The sequence below is a fragment of the Argiope bruennichi genome, chromosome 7, assembly GCF_947563725.1.
Source record: "Argiope bruennichi chromosome 7, qqArgBrue1.1, whole genome shotgun sequence".
NCBI classification, from domain to species: Eukaryota; Metazoa; Arthropoda; class Arachnida; order Araneae; family Araneidae; genus Argiope; species Argiope bruennichi.
The window spans coordinates 74338291-74361197 of NC_079157.1; the positions used below are offsets into that span (position 1 = coordinate 74338291).

The 22907-nt window shown below is 28.5% G+C and overlaps 1 protein-coding gene across 8 annotated transcripts in view; it reads right to left on the reverse strand.

Moving 5' to 3' along the window:
• LOC129976302 (rho GTPase-activating protein 45-like) overlaps positions 1-22907 on the reverse strand; it is a 289876-nt gene that overhangs the window by 19518 nt on the left and 247451 nt on the right. For 7 of the 8 annotated variants that reach the window (XM_056089800.1, XM_056089799.1, XM_056089798.1 and 4 more), the window contains 7 exons: positions 7998-8058; positions 5420-5483; positions 3593-3733; positions 2593-2657; positions 2398-2508; positions 1431-1511; positions 77-319 (listed from right to left, as the gene is read on the reverse strand). In XM_056089800.1, coding sequence (XP_055945775.1) covers positions 77-319; positions 1431-1511; positions 2398-2508; positions 2593-2657; positions 3593-3733; positions 5420-5483; positions 7998-8058 — 766 coding nt within the window. Of the gene's footprint in view, positions 1-76; positions 320-1430; positions 1512-2397; positions 2509-2592; positions 2658-3592; positions 3734-5419; positions 5484-7997; positions 8059-8970; positions 9062-22907 lie in introns of those variants that run through there. The other variant, XM_056089803.1, reaches the window with a different exon arrangement.

Consider the following 22907-nt stretch of genomic DNA (forward strand, 5'->3'; position numbering starts at 1 on the left):
CCTAAACTTCGAATATACTACTTTACTATATTTGATTTTCAGTATAAAATACATGAATCTAAAATAAAATACATACTTTCATCTTTTCTAAAGCAAGTTGCCTTTCATTTGCTTCAAGAATACATGACTTGTAAGTTGTTTCTGCCTCCATAGCTTTTTGCAAAGCATCGTCTTCAACACGTCTCTTCTTATCAATTTTACTAGCTTCAACTCCTTCACAATTTTCAGCTTTTAAAGCTGATTCCTTGGCCTTCTCATATTCTTGCTGTCGTTGAAAATATAATGCTTTTGCTTTACGCAGATTTACAATAGATTCTTGCTATAAGAATAAAAAAGGAATATTTTGACTTAAAAAAATGAAATTTTATTTTTTTTAAAAAAATTAATGCAATAAATAAAAATTTCCTTTCTTTGCATAATAATTTCAAAGTAAACATTTTAGTTACAGTTATTCAGTAATAAAATAAAATTTATCAGACAAAATACAACATTGCCACTTTACAACCGTCTTATTTAATTATAAGAAAAGAGATCACGAGCTTAAAAACTTTTGACTTCATGCTTAATTAAATGGTTATAATAAATATATTCAGGACTTTATTTATAGAATGCTGATAGTTATATACATTTAATAATGAGGTGAAACTTTTAAAGAAACAGCTTTCTTGCAACTTACAAACTCAAATTTGAAAATTATATCACAGGATTATAAAATATATAACAAAAACTGAATCAAATATATGTCCTAAAAATTCAAGACTATGTATGATTTAACTCTGCATGGTGGTAACAGAAAGATTATAAAGAATTTTTGTTTCAAATCTTTGAATATTATAAACCTTTATTTATACTTATTTTAACAGAAATGCTACACTGTATAAAGTAAAAAAACATTTTTTCCACATCTCTTTTTAGAAGCTAAGTACTAAGTACAAGGATAAAGCTAAAATGAGAACAGATATTCACAGCTCAACAGTTATAATTCCCTGAAGGAAAAACACACACATGCACACGCACAATTATCATTATTTGCAGCCATTCTTGAAAAAAAAAGTATACATTAGTGTAGTTTTGAGGAAAAATAATTTTAGTACAAAAATTCATTTTTACTGATGATTAACAATTTTTTCCATTTTGGCATACAGATTCTATTTAACTCTAAGAAAATAATGAAAACAGTATAAAAAGTAGTTTTCAGTCATGATTTTTATTTTGAAATAATAAAAACTTTAAATGAATTAATGATAATAAATGCTGCATATTAATTTAGAGCATTAGCACTTAAAAATTTCACTTCACATAATAATAATAGAGGATTTATTTTAAAATTGCTATTTTCTTTTTACATGGTAAAAATATAAAAAGTTATATGATCCAAAATTTTATAACAGTTTAATTTACTATAAATCAATAAAGCATAAATTTCTTACTGTTCTCTTCACTTCTCTATGCCACGTTTCCTTTATTTGTTTTCTATATCTTTCATGTTCATTTCTTCTGGCTGTTAGAGGCTATAAAATAAACAAACTTAAAATACAATTGACTATAATTATCATAAAAGTACATATTGAACTTCAAACAAATACAAATATATAAAAATAAAATACAGGCATTTACCTCTGAATATCCTTTCAAGAATGCAAAAGAAAACAGAAGAATTAAACATTTGCACAAAAATAAATAACAAGAAATGTGCAGAAAAATAGAACAATATAGAGCAATATTATTTATTGGAACAGCTCTACATTCAAGTTTATCAAAATGCTTTGAATAAAGAAAATTCAGATAGTCACATAATGGACTTTTTTCTTGCTTTCTTTATTCAACTATCTAATGCAAATCAGGAGGAGGAAGGGGAAGTAGGATTTTTTTCCTATCAATCTATAATATATTTTATGCGCTTCTATGAAATTTTTGTGTTAATGAATAATTTATCACTGATTTGCTAAATCATAAGTATCAAAATGTGAGAATCAATCTTTAAATTCAATTTAAAATGTAGGTATGACAGTTATAATGCTTATCTAAAAACTATGAATATAGGGAATCAAGCATAGAGATCAGTAACATAATTCTATAATTGTTTTCTGTAACTATGCATTTTCAAGAATTACTGTAAATGCAATAAACTGATGCCATTATGATAGATAAAAATTCAGTTTTAAAATAGGACATTCAGACCATAATAAACTATCAATGTCAGAACATGATTTCTTCTAAGAAGTTACATATATACATAAAACACACAGAACTAAAATAAAACTGTATAAAAAGTAAATTTTTGTAAGTATATTTTTTATATAACTGTATGAAAGTATATTTAAAACTATATATTTACTTTTAAAACATCGAAGAAATATTGTTCTTCAGCATAAAATATAAAATAATTCAACAAACCTCAATGAACTTGTGCCCCTGCAGTACAGCACTAGTTTTCAGACTTGCTTGCCCATTATCATAATCCTGGTCTAGTGCCATATAATATATGGATTGAAAGGGCAGAAAGCTCTATAAAATAAAGCTTTGTGAATACATTTCTTCATAAACTACATTTCATTTTTAGATGTTTTTAGTAAAAATTGTAATAATTACCTCTTCCTTTAAAATAGGTTTCATAGTTTGTGCTAACTTGACTAGGTTTTTGGCATGTTCAGCCTCTGTGAGAAATAAAAATAAAGATTAATACTTTTGGAATTAAATTATTGATCACATGTAAAACAAACAAGACTTATTATGTGCTTTTAATTAATAACAAATCATATTTTGGATTTTAATTTATTATAATGCTAGGAGGTATGATGGCTCGGAGGCAAAATCTTTACTTGATGCTAAAGATTCAATCCCATAAAAAGCTGTCATAGATGTATGCCTAGCACACATTAAATATGTCAAGGTCAAATCTATTGCCTCTGACATGATGAGAAAGTTTGCACATGGGAAGGTAGGTTCCCTCACCACTGATTACTTTTTAAAGTATGGGATTGCTCTTAGATAGTTTCAAATCAGAACATTACTAAGAGTTTTTGATCATGCCAAGAAAACAAATACAAAATAATAAAATACAATTAACAAGTAATAAAAACAATGAATAATTAAATAAAATAATAATTAATAAAATACTAAAAAAGTTATCCTATTGTTAATTATTCATTTATTTTCATATTAAGAGCATAATTTTAAAAAAATTCTGATTTCCTCAAAAAAAATGAATCTTTATTATAGTAAATAAAATCAGTAGGCTAGTGATAAAATAAAAATATATAAAAGAGTAAAGATGAGTAAATATATAAAAGGGCAAGAATATATACATATAACAAATGAAGTGTAATGAAATATTTTAAGAAATAATTTTCAAAGTTGAGATAATAAATGAAAGCTGAAAATATGATGCACAAATTTCATCATGCTATTGTTCACAATTTCAGAGGATTTTTTGTAAAAGATAAATAAATATGCATATTTTCTGCTTAATATTAAAGATGGTATCATTTTTAATACAACAAATGTGCTATCCACAAAAAATTATAATGCATGCATTGATGGAAACAAGAAAAGAATCATTTATTCATATCAGTTGGATTTCAAAACATACCCGCACAGCAGCGCTTTTCAATATATGTCATAACATCCTTGGCATATTTAGACCACACTTTAGCTCTCCTCAAAGCTAATTCGACACCATCACTCAGTCTAGCTAATCTAGCATCAACTTCTTCTGGTGGAAGAATTATAGCTACATTTAGAGGGAAAAAAGAACAAAAACATTAAAATATATACTTATTGTTAATAAATTCATATATATGACTCAATTATTCTTTTACTGTTTTCCATCAAATAAATTTAATACAAAACAAAAGTCTAATCTAAATAAATAAAAAGACTTTTTTTGAAACAATAAAAAATGCATACATATATTTGTTGAAATTTAAATAGAAAAATGAATATAGTAAAACACTATTTATATATTTCTCACACACTGTCATCAACATTTATACATTGTTTCATCATAGTTTCAATTCATTTCTCACCATGCAATGATTAAATATTTGATTTATATAAGGCTTAAATTATATATGACTTCTAATGCTGAAGAAGAGTTAAGTCCTCACTCTTAGAGTTATATAAGAAATATAGCAATGATATTAAGACTTTAGAATTATGCACAAGAGATGAATCATTAGAAAATAAATTATATGGTGGGTGCTAAATGAAATGTTGATGAAGAAGATTATAAAGTTTTTAAAAGACATAATGGAGTCCAGTGAAAAGCAAATTAATTTGTTTGTCAATTTATTAATTTGTTTGTTAATTTGTAATCTGATTCATAATGCTGTATGAAACATTTACAGACAATTAACACATCAAACAATTATTAAAGTTAACTGATCACTAATAGGCATACATATAAATCTGAAGAAAATAAGAAATTATAATCTGCATTCAAGATAGGCAATTATGATATGATTTTGCCCAATTTATGAAAATTAATTTATTTTAAATTTTATTATTGATTTCAATACTACACAGCTAAATACTAAAACTATTTTTTAAATTTAAAACTGTTTCTTTAAAATGAATTAGTATTAGAAATATTAAATTGGTAATAATTAAAGTTGTTTATTAAAATCCTGGTTATTGTTTTTATTTGTTACATTTTCTATGCAGGGGCCTTAAAAGATATATAAGCAATGCTTTATTATACGAAATATTAAAATTAAATTGTATCTTAGTTTTTTAAAAAAAGTATATCCTCTAGAATAAAATAATTTATATATTCAATAGTTTATTTAATTACACAAATTGTAAAAAACTCTATTTTCAAATCATTTATTAATTAATATACAATGGAAAGTAAAGGAAAACTATATAGTTATGAATATTTTTGTTAGAATGAGAATAATTTACATGGTTTTCAAATCATAATGGGATGCAGAAAAATTTTGTTTCAATAAAAAAAATATTTTCTGAACGTAAGTAAAATAAAAAAAAAACTATTTTTAATAAATTTTTCAATTTATACACTGTTTCATGTAGAAAGAAAAAAATAAATAACACACACACACACACACACACACACACACACACACACACACAAACACAAACACACACATATATATTGAAGAAACCATACAACCAAAAATAAAATAAGCAATACAAATTTTATTAACACATAAATTTTATATGGAAAATTACAGAAAGGAATAGATATTATTACTTGATAGATTAAAGAGCCAAAGACATTTGCACAAAAGAAATAGACATAAAGCACAAAGACATTTTCTAAAAATTATATCATAAACTTTTCAAACTATATAGATGCAGAAAAAAATCAAAATGTTAAAAAAATAAATATATCAAAATAAAACAATGTTATGAATGATTTACTCATGCCATATAACAAATGCTGAAATATACATACTTGACCTTTTGTCTCGAACAAAAGGATCACATTCACCTTCAGCAGACAATAAGTTATCACAAGACTGAAGAAAAAGAAACACAATTAAAAATGATCATAAAGAAAAAGCATTTATTTTATTTATAACATTCATTAATTATAAGTGTAACTTTCCTATTCTCATGTTTGTCTTTATTAAAGGAATATGATGAAAATTTATGGTTTTGTTTATTACTCTTTAAGTAGCAATATATTATCTACTATTATTAGCCATCATATACAGAGAAAAAAATATAGGTACATGTATAAAATCAATTTATCTACATTTTTAAAATTAATTTTTTTTTCTCATGCCATCCAACTCCCCCCCCCTAAAAAAACCTTTTCACTTTTATTTCACAAGTCATACTAACATTTTATTAAACTGCTGGATAAACAAAAATGAGAAATCTTGCCAAAATTTTATCCTCAGATTTCATCAATAATAAGAATAATGACTGCAATAATGACCACAAATAAAAAAATTAGTTTAAACAATTGCAACTCCTTTAAAGTTTTCTAAGCCAGTCAACTTAAATATTACATATATAAGAACACAAAAAAATATTTCTACAGATATTGCACCATAAATGAGGAAACTAATGAATGATTTGTTCCATCATAAATACAAATTTTTATAGCACAATCTTATTTTTATTGGTGAATAATAAGTAAATTTATCATAATACAACCTATATTTCTAATTCAATTTTAAATTAATTATAAGAACAGATAACTTACTTTATTTATATGTTTTATTCAAATGCTACAGTGCATTGGAATATGTGCATTTTATGCTATGCTTTTTGCCAAGTGTATTTTAAGCCAGGTAATAAAATGCAGTAAAAAGGGACAAAAATTAAACTTCTACGTGTATTTTTAAAAAAATAATAATTTCTTGGAAGGTTTAATTTAGGTTGACAATGAAATAATTTAGCCGGAACTTCACAATTTGTTAAATTAACAACATTCACAACTGTGACATCCTATGTACAAGGGTGTTTTTAATCATTTGGCATTCTTTTTTTTTATCTTGAAATTAATTCACATTTAGTAATTCAGAGTTATATTTTTATGTATCTATTTATAAAATGATATTTAATTGCTTTAATTGTACTTTATTTTCTGAATCTAATTTTTTGCCTAGCTTTATTTATTTCAAAGAAAAAAATTTTGTAATATTTTTGGAATTTCTGGGGGAGGGGACAAAATAAAGCGATAATATTCAGTGTATTTATTAGCATATAATTCTTTTTATTCATTTATTTATTTTCACAAAAAAATATCAGATTTGCAAACATGTTTATTTTTATTATGATGAAAAAATATCTTTAAAGGACAATTTATCTCTTTTAAAGGACAAATAAATATTTAACAAACAATACAAAGTTATGTCAGCCTTTAACTCAGACAATTATGTTAGCAGAAAAGTTTGGAATTTGGAATAATCTGAATGATTTTCCTAAAATTTCTCTTATCTAGATGACGATGATTGTATTGGCACTTTCTTAAAAAAAATTACAATAAACAAACCAAGTTTCCTTCAGAAGTAAAGAGTCATTTATTGGCAGAGTGGATATTATTCAAAAACTTTTCATAATCAATATAACAACAACTTCTAATTTCAAAGACATGCCCATCTTTCAAGAAAATGTTACCAATGATTATTTTAAATATTACAATGTATTATAAATAATTTCAAATTAATGAGCTGATCTCTAAACATCTAATTATTTTTATGTAATATTAGTTTATGGTCTGACAAACCATTTTTTAAGGTTTTTTTTTTTTTTTTTTTTTTTTTTTTTCATTTTTAATCTATCAAAACTAACAATGGAATTTGAAAAAATAATAATAAATGAATATAATTATCTGTATTTTAAACAAAAGAATTGAAAAAAAATGGAAAAAGAGCCAGGGGTTTAGATAATTAAATAGATTGGAAAAAAGAAAAAAATAGACTTTAACCACATAGCATCTCTTCTATATTCCTTATAGATATAGATTTCAATTTATCTAATAGAGACAAGATTTTCAGAACACTTTCTATTCACCGCACTATACTGAATAATTAAAAATGCCTTTCTTAATTTTTTTTTTTTCATATAGAAAATTATTGCCAAAGCATTAAATTATTATTCATTTAAAGTAAGCCAAAAATGCATAACTGTGCATTTTCATTTTTTAAAAATTATTTTTCTAGTTTTTAAAACTATTCCTTTTGATTATTCCACAGAATGATCAAAAATGTAATAAAAGAATGATAATAAAAACAATGAATAATAAAACAATGAAAAGAAGGGGAAAAAATGTGTTATTTTAAAATCAAAATCAAATGGACAGGATAGATAATTTTTCAGACATTTTATTAATATCTTTTCAAACTTATCCATACATTAATAAATAATAAGCATAAAATATTTTCAGAATTTTCATAAAGTTCATCAATAATGTATAAAAAATTCTATATTTAAATACCAATTTGTTACAATAAATAAATTTGAATAAAATTATACTGACAACAGAAATAATTTCTGAAGTTAAAATAAAAACATCTTACTCTAGTTTTGGGTACAGGTTGAGATGAGCTATCAAGATCACCCATTAAATATTCCGATACTCTGTTAAGAAAGAAAAGTAAAATCAAAAACATGTAAGTAAATGGTAAGTACATTATAATGAAAGAATGTAGTAATATAGTAAACAATTTTTATCAACAATTCCTTTAAACATTTATCATAAATGATTAATCATCTTGGAGTTTGTTTCATTTCAACAAACTCCAAGCATAATTTTAACTAACTGTGAAAAAACAATCATGCATTCTTTACCATAATATTTGAAAACATTGATTATTTAAAGTCAGTCTCAATTTCATATATTCATATTAAAAGATAATTTAAATTTATTTGAGATATAATTTGTGCACTTTTTTATATATTTAAAATAAAAGGTCGGGGGGAGATTACTATGAAAATTGTAAATTAGTTGGCTATGATTTTCCAAGAAGGAAATACGACTTTAATAATGATAAAGATATAGATTAAAGATTTAAATTAAAGATAAATACATATAAAATAGCATGGTTTTTGATTTTATTTAATAATATTATCACTTGACAATTAATGATGATGATGATGATTTGACAATACTATTATCAATTATCTCTCAAATTAATGATTATATATTTTTATACAAGATTTTCAACTAAACAAAATAGAGCGCAACTTTAAAATTCCCATTCTTTTTTATATATAATTTCACTACAGATCAAAAATAAAAATAAATAAACAAATAAAGACAAGATTTTGAAGTGATATAGGTAAACACGAACGCTAATGCATATAAGAAATAAAAAATAATCTTTGAGATGTTTGATCATTTAAAATGAATCTAGAACATTAAGTGGAAGACAGTAATGATTTATAATATAAATTAGTCAATTAATACCTGTAAGTAACAATAGTATGTAAGTTAATATAAATTAAATTATACCATGTGATTTTACCAAATACAAGAGGCTTTATAATTACCTAAGAAGATCGCCATAACTTCGTGATCGTTTCAACCAATTAAATTTCATAACGTGCATATTTCAAAAGCAGTATCCCTTAAAAATAAATGTAAACAAAGCAAAGCCTGACATAACAACAGCAGACGAAATGTTGATTGTCAAAATCTACTATCACGTTTTCATTTTGAAGTTTGCATCAATGAAAGAAACAAAGCAATCTAATTGGTGGAAAAGAAGTGTTGCCGTTCACGCCTTCAGTAAGCAGATGTAAAAATACTTCAGGGAAAATGTATGACGTCATATTGCATGACTGTTGTTTCTTGAAAAGAAGCGGTAGACTTTACTAGTCTAGTAATAAACCAAAGAATTTCAAAATGATTTTTGTATTTCATTAATTTGGGAAAGAAAGATGCCGATTGATACATGGTTTTTGAAAATATATTTTCTACGAACTGAAGTGTTGTAAATTCTTGTTCTTTGAAAGAAATTTCTAGAACTTATAAAAAAGAACTTAACATAACCACAGACAAGAATTCATCAATTTTAAAGTTAATTTGTTTGACTGGCATTCTATTAGTTATATAATGACTGCTCGGGATAGATAAGATCATGTTGAATCTTAATTAAATGGCGAGATTGATTCTAAGTCCAAAGTAGCTCGTTCCAGATAATTCCTTCTCCTTTCAAGAAAAAAGGAATATTGACATTCAAATTATAAGCTTTTATAATGTTGAGGTTTCTCCATTAAAGATTTCATCTTTTTCCTCTTGGGATTATCTAAGTTTTTAATATTTTAATCCATATTATTACTATATATTATTATACGATAAAATTACTATTGCTTTAGTTGTTTTCTATCATCATCGATTTAATTTTCATGATCATCGATTTTCTATTTATATACCGATTTATACTGATAGATGAAATTGAGCTCAAATGTGGGATATATTTTCAGTAGTAATGTACAGTTATCACTTGTTCATTTCGTTCTCTGTTTTGACTGCTGAATTGTTTGCAATTTGTGAGGGCTCTAGAAAAAAATTCCTTTTCTGAAAATATTTATTGCATTTGTTCAGATAGCAATATCACTTAAAAACTTTAAATTATTTTGCAAATGCAAACATATAGTTGCAATAGATAATGACATGAAAACACTTCATTTTAAAGGTTTAGCATAAAAAAAAAAACTGGATTCCTATTCATACATGTATAATAAGGCAGGGGCATACGGGCAGTTGCCCGGGGCCCCACATCAGAAGGGGGCCCCAAATCGAACAGAAAGTTTATTTTACGCTTCCTTCTTTAATTAACATTTTTAAAACAAAATATCGGTACAATGTAAAATCCGTTAGTTTTATGTTAGCTTCGTCATTAATCTATCGTATAAACAAAACAAAGCAAAAAAAAAAAAAATCTATATTTCGTAAATCCATGGCTTTTTAGGGCGGAATGCAGTTAAATTTTTGGAATTACAATGGACAAATTTGGGCGCCAATCCATCGCCTGTATTTTTTGTTTGTAGAAATTTTGTTTTGCTTGTATGCAATAAATGCAAGAAATAATTAAATACTCCTACATATGAAAATAACTGTTGAGAAATTTACATATTTTTCATTTAAAAATGTACTAATATGTTTATTTTATGAGATTCAGGAGTTTCTCTTATAGACAGATGCTTAAGATAGTTGTAGAAAGCATTCTAATTTATATCTTGCCTTAGCATTTTGTCAGATTACATTTTAAATTCAATGGTTAAATGTAGTACTTCGAGTTAAAGACTAAGAGTGTTTTTAGTTTTAAGTTTAAATAGTATTTTGAATTAATTAACGACAAATACCATAGATAAGTTCTATGCAAGTTCTTCATTATTGAAGTAGTAAAGCAGAGGGGCCCCTAAAGAAGTTTTTACCCTGGACTCCAATTAGGCTAAGTCGGGCCCTGCTGACAATAACTAATAACCTGTTGCCTCGGTTCGTGTTACCGAGACTATTCATTGATCACATCTCAAACATCTTAAGATTAGATTAGATGATGTTAGATAAGAATACAGTTACTCTTACAGTTTTACACATTTTAAATGAATTTTCTAAATTTTATTTTCGTTGTATGAGTTTTTGTAATTCATCATCACTATATATGCGAGAACAGATGAGAGAATACCTTCATTTTTACAAGCTATTAATTTTAACCATATAAATTACATTATTTTTAATTCCTCCTTAAATTATTATTAATTATAATTGTCCTTAAATTATTATTATTAAATGTTACAGGACTTTCACTTCCATCAAAGGTACAGTAATAAAAATGCGATAGTCTTCATAATCACATTTTCGATGTCAGGATTCACTTTCTATAGAAAGGTTGGTGGAATTGCCCGCATTGTCCGTGGCAACCCAATCATTCAGATATATCGGATGACTTAGGACTAAAGCTGGTGATATTTTTATGAATAACCAATTGACATATTATTTACTTTAAAAAAACATTCCAGCCAAAACATGAACTAGTACCAAAAAATGACTTTTCACATAAGCTTTCTTTAATTCTAACAATGACGGCACAAATTTTAAGAATTATTGTATAAAAATATTTAAATAACTGAATTAAAAATATGAGAGATTTAAAGTAAATATCATTGATAGGCAAGGAATGTGCATTGTTGAATTTCGAAAGAAAAACAATGTTGAAAGAATAGCATTGATATATTTCCTGTTATTAATCTAGAAAAAGTACCAAATCATAAAACAGGAAGAATTACAAATGGATATTCATTTTTTATTAATGTGTCAAAGTCCTTTGCTGAAGAACTTTTAAATGTTTACAATTCAATTCGGTAAATTTCATCGGATATGTTTCTAAAACAAAATTATGCTGATAAATTGTAAAAGAATTCATAGCAATTTATTTTTTTAAAGTCATTCAGATTTCTTTATCTCTTTTTAACCTTAAAGTTATAAGCAGGTTCAGCACTGTTTCAAAGTGTTCAATGGAGTCAGTTCTGGCAACATTAGAGTCTCGAGAAAAAAAAAAAAAAAAAAAACCGTGTACGCCATCTAATTGCCCAGAGTTCTTAGGATGTACAGTGATGCTTCCTGCTTGGATATGAAATGGATTTTAAAACCATTACATTTGTATATTGTAAGACTGAATTCACTATAGTGATTATACCTCACTGAACGCTAAAGACAGTCCCGAATTTTTACTGCCTCTCACGGACAGGAAAAGATGTCCGAAATTCGACTTCTAAGGAAACATTTCGTATTAAAAAATGGTTATCTATTTTTAATTTTTAAACCAGTAAGATACAAAAAAATAGCATAAATGGTTATCTAGTTTTAATTTTTAAACCAGTAAGATACAAAAAGTAGCATAAGTAACGTCCGAAATATGATTTTTCGTCTCCCCCACCCCCAAGTCGAAATGCGTGGTTCAATAAGTATGAATAGCTTTCGAAAAAAATATTGATTTCTAGCCATCTCATTATATTTAGATTTAAAAATGTAATATTCTAGACTAATGTTTTTTCTCTAGAATGCTGTCTATTTGCGCCTATGGCTCTTACAACCCTCTCTTTTTCCACTCGGTCACTAAAACCCTAACTTCCGCTTACGTATTAAATAATCAGACATTACAAATTAGTCTGTTTTGTTGCAAGTTCGGACTATTTGTCCCAATTGAGAATGTCCTGGATCTGAATGAATCGCCCCATTCTATTAATGAGTTATACTTAGAAAAAATAATTGAAAATAACGAAAAGAATATGGTGGATATAATCATGATTAGTGTGTAAAGAAAACCAGGGGAGGGGGTGATTTTTTTCCAGAACCTGTCTCGCATACTCTCTAATAAAAGTGTTGTCTCCCTTCTCCCGCATAAAATTGTGGACCTTAGGCAAGGCCGGGAATATCATGAGTATTCACAATTTCATTTTTACATATGAGAGTTATGTAGCATAGTAAAGGATAGAAATAGTACTAGTTGCATGCCATTAGCGAGCAACAGTTGTGAAAGATCGATCTTTGGCTGGAATTTCGCTTGCAATCTTTGGCGACTTCTTTTTGGAGATTAATCGCTGATATGCATACAAATACCCGGAAAGCGAATATGTATTTTAGACGCTTCTACTTTGACAGACTGAAAACCAAATTTTACATAAAACTACTTCTGCAATCATAACAAACATATAAAATAATTTTTGTTATATTTTTGTTGAAGTTGTTATATTTTGTTTTTTGAAGTTGTTATATATTTGTATTATTTAAATGCATGGAAAAGTAGATCCCGACAGACTGTCAATCGCTTTTTGGTTCCAAACTCGATGGGGATATACATTATAGATGCTAAAATGTGTACTAAATTTTATCTATCTAGTTCTTTACATTTTATGGTTTATAGCGTGTTCACTTGCATTCGGTCAGCCAAACAGAAAGGCTTTAATGAAATTATAAAAGGAATTCTACAATTTTGGTGTAATGATCACATATGAAATTGAATCCTTCTAGCTTGAAGTGTTTTTGTGTTATCGTGTTCATAAACAGACAGACAAATGCCAAAAATTTGTTTTTCTGGATTCAAGGAGATATGAAGCGTGTCGCACACACATACTCTCTCTCTCTCTCTCTCTCTCTCTCTCACACACTCACACACACACACACACACACACACACACACACACACACACACACACACACACTAAATTTGTTAAGTATATTAAATATATAGATTATGCAAATAATAATAATAATAATTGAAATAAAAACAGCTCTATTTTTCTAGTAAATTAACAAAAATGTGTTTTCATAAACAGCATTTTATGAAATAGTTTTTAAGCCATTATTCCTCGAAACGAAAAGAGCAAAAGAAATTCTCCGATTCCGCTGAGGTTCCAAGAGAGCATTGTTGGCACCAAAGCGTTTCATTTCGCAGAAATTCTTACCAGGTCGGTTCGGTGTCAACAGAAATGGAATGATTTCAACATGTCATAAAAAGACGAAAAGATAAGGAGGGAGAACTATAATCGAGAACAGTAAGTACATGTGTCTTTTTTGAAAGCAATGAAAAGGACGAAGCATTTTCTTTCAAAATCACTAAATCGTGACGGGACATCGTATAACTTCTTGATGAAATATTATTCCGTTTTGTTTTCGCGTTGACGGAATAGAGGAAAAAAGTTCTGTTTTGATTGTTTCTGTGAAAGAATACAGAGTAAAGTGGAATATATTTTTAAAAATAAACGAGAATGGTATAGTGAGCTGAGCTTTCAACGCGATTGGAGAAAGAACTGTCTTTAAAAAAACTGATTTAATACACACAGAAAAAAAAAGTTATACTGTTTCTGTGAAAGAGCACAAAGTAAGTTGAGATATATTTTTAAAATAAAAGAGAACGACGTGGATACAAGTTTCTTTCTTAAAGAGTTACAAGTTTCTTTGAAAACTAATTTAATGTAACCAGAATTTCAAAATGTATTTTCTTTTCATTTTAAAATAAAAGTTAATTTATTTAATAATCAATGTCAAATAAAATAGCTGTTTCGGAGATAAAATAAAAACTCGAATCACCTTTCCTATTAAAATAAGAGCCAAAGAACTCTTGTTATCTGGCTCTAACTCTTTTGGATTTTCTCATATACGAAGCACAGAGATATTGCTACAATCATCATAAGATTCGAAGTCGAGTTTTTGACGAATTCTTAACATTTTAGACCTTACCGAATGCGAAAAACACATTTTCGGTATGCGTATCAGTTTAGCTCAAAAACGCTTTGAGCTAAACTTATGAAATTTGGTACGTGGTCTTAGCACCCATTTTATAGATTTCTATCAAATTTTGAGCGAAATCCTTTCAGAGGAAATCTGTCTGTCTAGCTGCCCAAAAATAAGTTAATACAATAACTACGAAACAATGAGAGATAGATGGATAACATTTGGTTCACGGATTTAACATTCAAAGTGCAGATACCAATCTAATTTGGAAAGAATTCCGTATCTTTTGTTATTTAATGACTGAATAAAAATGGGGCCAACTGAGGGAGGTTGGGGGCTCTAGACCTCTTATCAGAAATAATGTGCACCCCTCCCCCATCAGAACAAAAAAAAAAAAAAAAAAAAAAAAAAAAATCTAGAAAAAATTTCCCGATGACATTTTTTCGTTTTTAATTTCTCCAGAAATATTATGAGATTTATTGTATACACATCTATAACTGAATCTTGGATTCAGTTAACCATAAAAGCCTAAATGTCCCAGTCTGCAACGCTTTCAAAGACAGACGATATCGTTGTTTTTGGTCAACTGCACAACAAATCACAAGATTTAAAAATGTATCTGGAGAATACGTACTGCATTTTTTGCAAGGAAGCACGATACATTTAAACCGAAAATGTTATTACAATTACAAAAGTACATTTCTCAAGTTGACTTCTCAGCTTGATAAAAATTGCAAGCACTTTGCATATGTCAATAAGTGCATGCGAAAGGAGTTTCAGTACATTTTGAATTGCTAATATATATATATATATATATGCATATTCCAAGAGTTCAGAATACGCTTCAAAGCCTCATGGTGTTTGGAGTATATTGCAGCAAGTCAAGAAAGTTAGGTTTGTATCTAGGACGTTTACAAGTATACAAAAAGTACAGAAACACAAACAGATAGTTAACTCTTCAAAGAATTTTCACACATATCTGCATTTTCGATATTAAACCTGTGTACCAAATTATATGCATATAGCTCTTGATATCTTTTAATTGCCGTCTGACAATTAAAAAATACTTTCTTAGAATGGATTTCGTTCAAAATTTGATAAAAATATACACATTTGTTGTAGAGAACTACATATCAAATTTCACTTGTCTATTCAAAGCTTTTTTGAGCTATCTATTTAGACAGAGAGACATAATTCGAAAAAAAATGTGTTTTTCATATTCGGACAGATTTGAAACGAGGAGAATTGCCGAAATTTCGAGGTCCAATTTTGTGACGATTTAAAAATTCTTTCTCTTTGTTTACGAAAAGATTAAAAAATTCATTGTTTTAGGTGAGTTAAAACGCTTCTTATGATTGAAGTTTTAGGAATAACATTCAGCCATCGAAAAAGGAAATTCGATAGTAAAGATCGACCACCAAATCGAGCGGATAATTGAAACTTTAATGTATTTGGAAATATATTAAAAGTAGCTGAAAATGTAATCTTATATTGACTCAAGCAAGTTGGGTCATAAGATCGTTTTAAAATTTTAATCTCTTTAAATTGGAAAAGGAATGGGGGGGGGATGCTTGGGATGATTGGTTCTAAGCTAAAAATAAACGACAAGCCGCAAATAAAAGAATTTTTTTGACAAAAAATAGCTCATTGATCATAACCACAGAAAAAGACGTTAGTCAAGATGTATAGATAAAGACATTGGCTATTTCAAGGTCAATACCCTGTCCCTTTATTTCCCAATTTTGGATTGATCTGACCTTAAGCAACCAGTTCGAGATCATCCTCTCTCTTTCCTTCAAGGACATAGTTAACCGTTGCTTTTTTTTTTTTTTTTCAAATACAAACCTGCGAACAAGTTTCACGTATTTCAAAATACTCTTCAAGAACATCAAAAATAATCAGAGAGAAAGAGAAAGATGCAAAAAATAAAGGTTAATGATATGCTACTGCAATGGCTTGAAGGAATGACCTATTAGAAATAATTATAATTTTTGAATTTTAGAAAAATGTGTTAAATATTATTCAGAATTTGTCATATACTAATTTTGTGGTAAGTAATACAAACTTGCCTTTATCATATATTGAAGCACTGTATTTTATTTTCAAACATTAATTATAAAAAATTCCATATAAACGAATGTAAGTTTTATATAGAAAATTAAAATATTGCTTTTAGACTTTAGTTTATATTTTTCTTTAAATGGATAAACTGATGGGAAAAAATGCTTGAAATGTTTCACTTTGACCTAAAAATAACACTTAAAAACATACAATTATGCAGCGAATAACAATACTATATTTATACTATATATACACTGTATATACTATATATATAATACTAATATGTACACTAAAGTTTATCTATAAGACATACATTTCTACACAAATAAATAAATCGGTCAAATTGAGAAACATTTTTTTTTTTTTTTAATTTTCTTTCAGATAAGGCTTGTTTATATTTCCTAAACTATAATACACTTTTAGTCGTTTATATATAAAAAAAAAAAAAAACATAAATTGAATATCTTACTATAACAATGTATTTAATGAAGAAAATATTCTATGTACGTGCTTTTAAAATATTTTTATACTATGAAAAAAACATTAGTGTAAAACATCAGGGATAACAGCATTAATATAAGTGAAAAAATAGGAGCATAAATTAACATTTTTATTTCAATATTGCTTCCACACCAAAGTTCAATGCAATACAAAACTGCTACATAATATTCCAATAAGTCAGAAAACATGCGATAAAGTTATTAGTAGTGTCATTTATTTTCACTACTAATAACAATAAAGTTATTAGTAGTGAAAATAAATGACGCTTGTTGTTAAATATTTAGCCCACCCCAGGCAATATTGCCACACAATATTCCCAATCAGGAAACATACGATAAAGTAATTGGGAATGCATAGGCAGTGGCGTAGCGAGAATAAATGACGCTTATGGCTAAATATTTATCTCCCCCCAGACAAAATTGCCACACAATATTCCCAATCAGGAAACATACGATAAAGTTATTGGGAATGCATAGGCAGTGGCGTAGCGAGAATAAATGACGCTTATGGCTAAATATTTATCTCCCCCCAGACAAAATTGCCACACAATATTCCCAATCAGGAAACATGCGATAAAGTTATTGGGAATGCATAGGCAGTGGCGTAGCGAGAATAAATGACGCTTATGGCTAAATATTTATCTCCCCCCAGAAAAAATTGCCACACAATATTCCCAATCAGGAAACATACGATAAAGTTATTGGGAATGCATAGGCAGTGGCGTAGCGAGAATAAATGACGCTTATGGCTAAATATTTATCTCCCCCCAGACAAAATTGCCACACAATATTCCCAATCAGGAAACATGCGATAAAGTTATTGGGAATGCATAGGCAGTGGCGTAGCGAGAATAAATGACGCTTATGGCTAAATATTTATGTCCCCCCAGACAAAATTGCCATACGATATTCCCAATCAGGAAACATACGATAAAGTTATTGGGAATGCATAGGCAGTGGCATAGCGAGAATAAATGAAGCTTATGGCTAAATATTTATCTCCTCCCAGACAAAATTGCCACACAATATTCCCAATCAGGAAACATGCGATAAAGTTACTGGGAATGTATAGGCAGTGGCGTAGCGAGAATAAATGACGCTTATGGCTAAATATTTATGTCCCCCTCAGACAAAATTGCCACACAATATTCCCAATCAGGAAATATACGATAAAGTAATTGGGAATGCATAGGCAGTGGCGTAGCGAGAATAAAATATTTATCTCCCCCCAGACAAAATTGCCACACAATATTCCCAATCAGGAAACATAGGATAAAGTTATTGGGTGTGAATAGACAGTCGTGTAGTGAGAATAAATGATGTTTATGGCTAAATATTTATCCCCTCCACTCGGCATCAATCGCCGAATTTATGCCAAGTATTTTTGTCTACTTGGTGTTCTCTAAGACTTGCGTCTGAGAAATCTATACTCTCATTCCTTGCCAGGCCAATGCACTACATAACTTTATAAACAGTCTAAAATGCATATTTTAAAAGTAGTCTTTTCTTATAGCATCCATCATTTACGGTGATCTTTTGCACTATTTTTTTTTAATTTTTAATCATTAAGGGAGGCGGAATTGACGTGCGTGGAACGCTTACCTTGCCACTCGTTTTACAATCAATCAATTTCATAATCAATTATTAAAAAAAATAACCTTTTGGAACGTCAATGGACTTTTTGCCTAGCCAGTATTAAAGACATGCATCTTCTGCTTCAAAAATTCACGTTTGTGATAAAATAATTCTTTTAAGGACTTATTACTTATCTTTGGGCTTTGTAAATTTTTGAGTCAAGAATAAAAATGATCAAATCAGAACAAAACAAAAAGAGCAAAATAAAATAGGATATAAATAATTGAATAATAATTTAATGTTGATTAACAGTTATTAGAAAAGGCGCAGATAAATATCATATTATTTGCTGTAAACACAGAAAAAAATTATTTGCAAATCTTTATGTTAATTTACATCGAGACACCGATTTTAACAGACACATTTTTCCGCTTGCACTGAACCGCGGTGGTCTGGTGTCGCCCAAGGTAATTGAAAATCACGAGTTCGAAACCTGTGATGTGGTATCAGAGTTTGGAGAGGAAGATGGCGGCTCAAGTATCGTTATCTGTATCTTTATTTTCTTGAAAAATACAAGGTCAGTCACAAAATAAGACTTTCAAAGTAGGGTTTTGAAAATTACTTATACAACACATAGCTGAAGATATATTATTATTTGTTTTTATCACCCAATTCCAAAACTTGCAATGTATACCAAATAAAATATTTCAGTTTTATTATTTTCAATTCAAAATTCGTAAATATAAAACTCAACAGAAATAAAAACAGATATTAAAACAATATGCCATGAATTAAAATCAACATTGAATATGAATGGGCGATCCAACAAAGATTAAATAACATATAAAGGGTGTCCCGAATTTACGCAAGATTTGTATTTGCCATCAATCGTACAGTAAAGTGTTAGCAACCCTATTAAAACAACATTTCACAGCTGAGCTGATAGTTTAGAGTTAGTAAAAATGGAGTTTTGCACGATAGAACAAGGTGTAAAAGCAAGATTTGAATTTTTTTTTTTTTTTAAACCCAAAGTTTTTTTTCTCTCTCTTTCTTAGGATAGAGTTTGGATTTGCTCTAAGTGTATGGAATAGTACATAAGACAAATGGCTTCTACGACTTTGTTGACACATGCGGACTCTTTTGTTGAAATTTTCTATGACCATTTTGCTTAAATGTGGCTGAATTTCTTTGAGGCAGCGTTGAATTTCCTCCTTCAATGCACGCGTGCTTGTATTGCATGTTGGCATAGACCTTTGAAATCAAATAATCCCCATAAAAAGAAATCCAGTGGTGTTAAATTACATGATCTAGGGGATCAGTTCTCAAATTTTCGAACTCTAGCCGCCAGACTTCCATTATTTTTGAAATATTATTCAACAATGAAATCTATCGTTAAAGGCTCCATTTTTACTAACCCTAAATTATCAACTGTCAAATGGTTCTTTTTAATAGGGTTGCCAACACTTTACTGCACGAATGTAGAAAATTCAAATCGCGTTAATTTTGGGACATCTTTTATATTAATGTTAACAAAAAATATAGATAGACTAAAACTGTTTTTATTTTATTAACAATTTTACTATAAAATATAAATGGACATAAAACAGTGGGACATAGTTTATCCATCTCTGCTGTTTCTTTTAACGTCCCGCCGTTTCATTGACACAATGCATTCTCACAAAGTGATGCAAGTGAGTTCCGTTGAAATTCGGGGAGATCGGTAAGCCAATATTGGGAAAGATGGAAGACGAAAATAAATTTTTGAAATTTTCTGTTTCCCATCAGAAGTAAAGGATCTAAGAATTATCTCTCGGATTTTATCAGCTTAGTCTATCTATCTGATGTACAACGCAAACCGAGACTGTTTAGACCAGATTGGAACATAAGGAAAGACAAGATTTAAGACCCATATATCTTTTTGAATTATTTTAAAACACGAAATAATATGCAAATCATACAGAACAACAAAATCATAAACAAGAAAGGGCGTTTGTTAAATTTAACCGAGAAATTACTTTTCCTAAAACCTTTTTTTTCTTTGCATAACAGAGGAGTTTTAATATCTTTTAAACAATTTTTTTTTTTATCACGGAAATGTTTATGTAGAATTAATGATGCCATACGAATATGTGCATGAAAATATTTCACTAGTTTTAAAAAATAACTCTTCGCAAGTACATTATAATTTTCAAATGCTTTAGGATCATTAAAATTAGATGTTTGTTTCAGATTTTTATTGAAGTTTTTTTTGGAGTGGAAATGTTCTTAATGAAACGGACTTTTTTCCTTAAAAAAAAAGAACGAATGTTATTGCAGCACAATAAAACAAAATGATGTAGCCGGAAGGTATAAAGTTAATAGACTTTCTCTAGCGAAATATCCGCCTCAGACTTCCGCAATACAGTGAGAAAAAAAAGATCGAATGAAATGATAAAATTGGATAATAATTCATTATTTCTTTAAATCTTTCTTCAAGCCGACGACAGTTTTACTCACAGGATGGATGGTTTTCTAAAAAAAACTTTGTTGCTTTTTTAAAAACTTATGATAACAATGCAAAGTTTCGTCATATTAAAAAAATAAAATTTAATAAATCAATCTTGTGTTTATATATTCATGTTAGGGAGTTAGTTCGAAGATCCCAGTGACACGGTAATCACACTTCTTTACAAAAATCACTATTGCATTGCCCAATTCAATGGCAGTGCTTGCTAATACATTAGCACAGTGATTCACGCCTGCGATCAGGAAACTTATCTAATTAGATTACCTCTTTATTATATCTTAACTGCAGAAAATAAAGGATTTTATCTAATCAAATAGTAGGTTGATAAATAGTAGGTTACAGGCGTATGTCAAATTATTCCAATGGCAGCCGATGAGTTAAATCAATCAGAAATCAAATATCTGACCAGCAGTGGAAGTTTGGAAAGGGGTTTAGATGTCGTCAGTGATTGCTACATTTATACTTCAAAATCATAAGGTTCATTCAAAGATAGTAATCGTGCAGTCGCTAAATGAGACATTAATCTAACTTAACTAAACCTAACTAATTAATATAAGTTACACTTCTGATATAATTTAGATAAAGGGGAAAAATCGCAAACACCAAATTTTGAGAAAAATATTCAAAGCTGCTATAGAAAAAAAAAAAGTTTCATAAGCCAATTATAAATATACATGTACGAAAACAACATACTGCCGGCGTCCTGGCATAGGGGGAGCGCATTTTCCCCGTGATCTGAGCGCCCGGGTTCGAATCCCGGTTCCGGCATGGTTGTTCTTCATCTGTGTTCTATCTGTGAGGCGTGTGAATGTGCTCCCTTGTAAAAAGGGGCTGTGCAAGCGAATGTGTGAATTTCATCTTCATATGAGCTAGAAGTCAGACTTCTGCCCTCGAGTGGTCAGGGGTGTTTACCTTCAGAAACTACTGCACTCCCTTTCCGTGGTAAGGCGGACACGACATCATCATCATCAAAACTATTTACTATTTAAACTATTCACCAAGGACTACTATAAATAATTAATTACTAATTTTCTTGAATTATAAAATAATAAAAATTATTTTTGAAAAAAAAATCAATTTTAGCACTTGGGCGCAGTCACACTACATGGATATTGACAGCGAACTAAAAATGACCTTAAATGTCTTCATTAATCTATAAGAATTTATTGTAAATTCTTTCAGTGAACTTGTATTTTAAACTACTTGTTTCTTACTTGTTTATCTCTTTAACCATTCATATATTAGATTCTTCTTTACGCCGACGTAGAGCTGTTTAACTATTAACTGTAATCCTATCAAGTCGGTTCACTATCAAGATTTCTAGGCTTTTAATAATTAAAAATTGAGGACAGTTGCCTCCACAAAACTTTCTCGTAACTTCGCATATAAAGGTATTAATCCCCCGCATAGAATTATAAGTCTTGGGCAAGACTATGAACGCTACAAATGCTCATTTTCAGAACTCTGTATTGAGCATTTTGTACTTTTCGTAAAATAGTAAATAAGTATTTGTGCCTTAACGACATACCACAGGTAAAAAACAGTTTCGAAATAGCCTATTAGCATGTGATTTTTAATAATCATATTTTTTGACGATCAAACGATG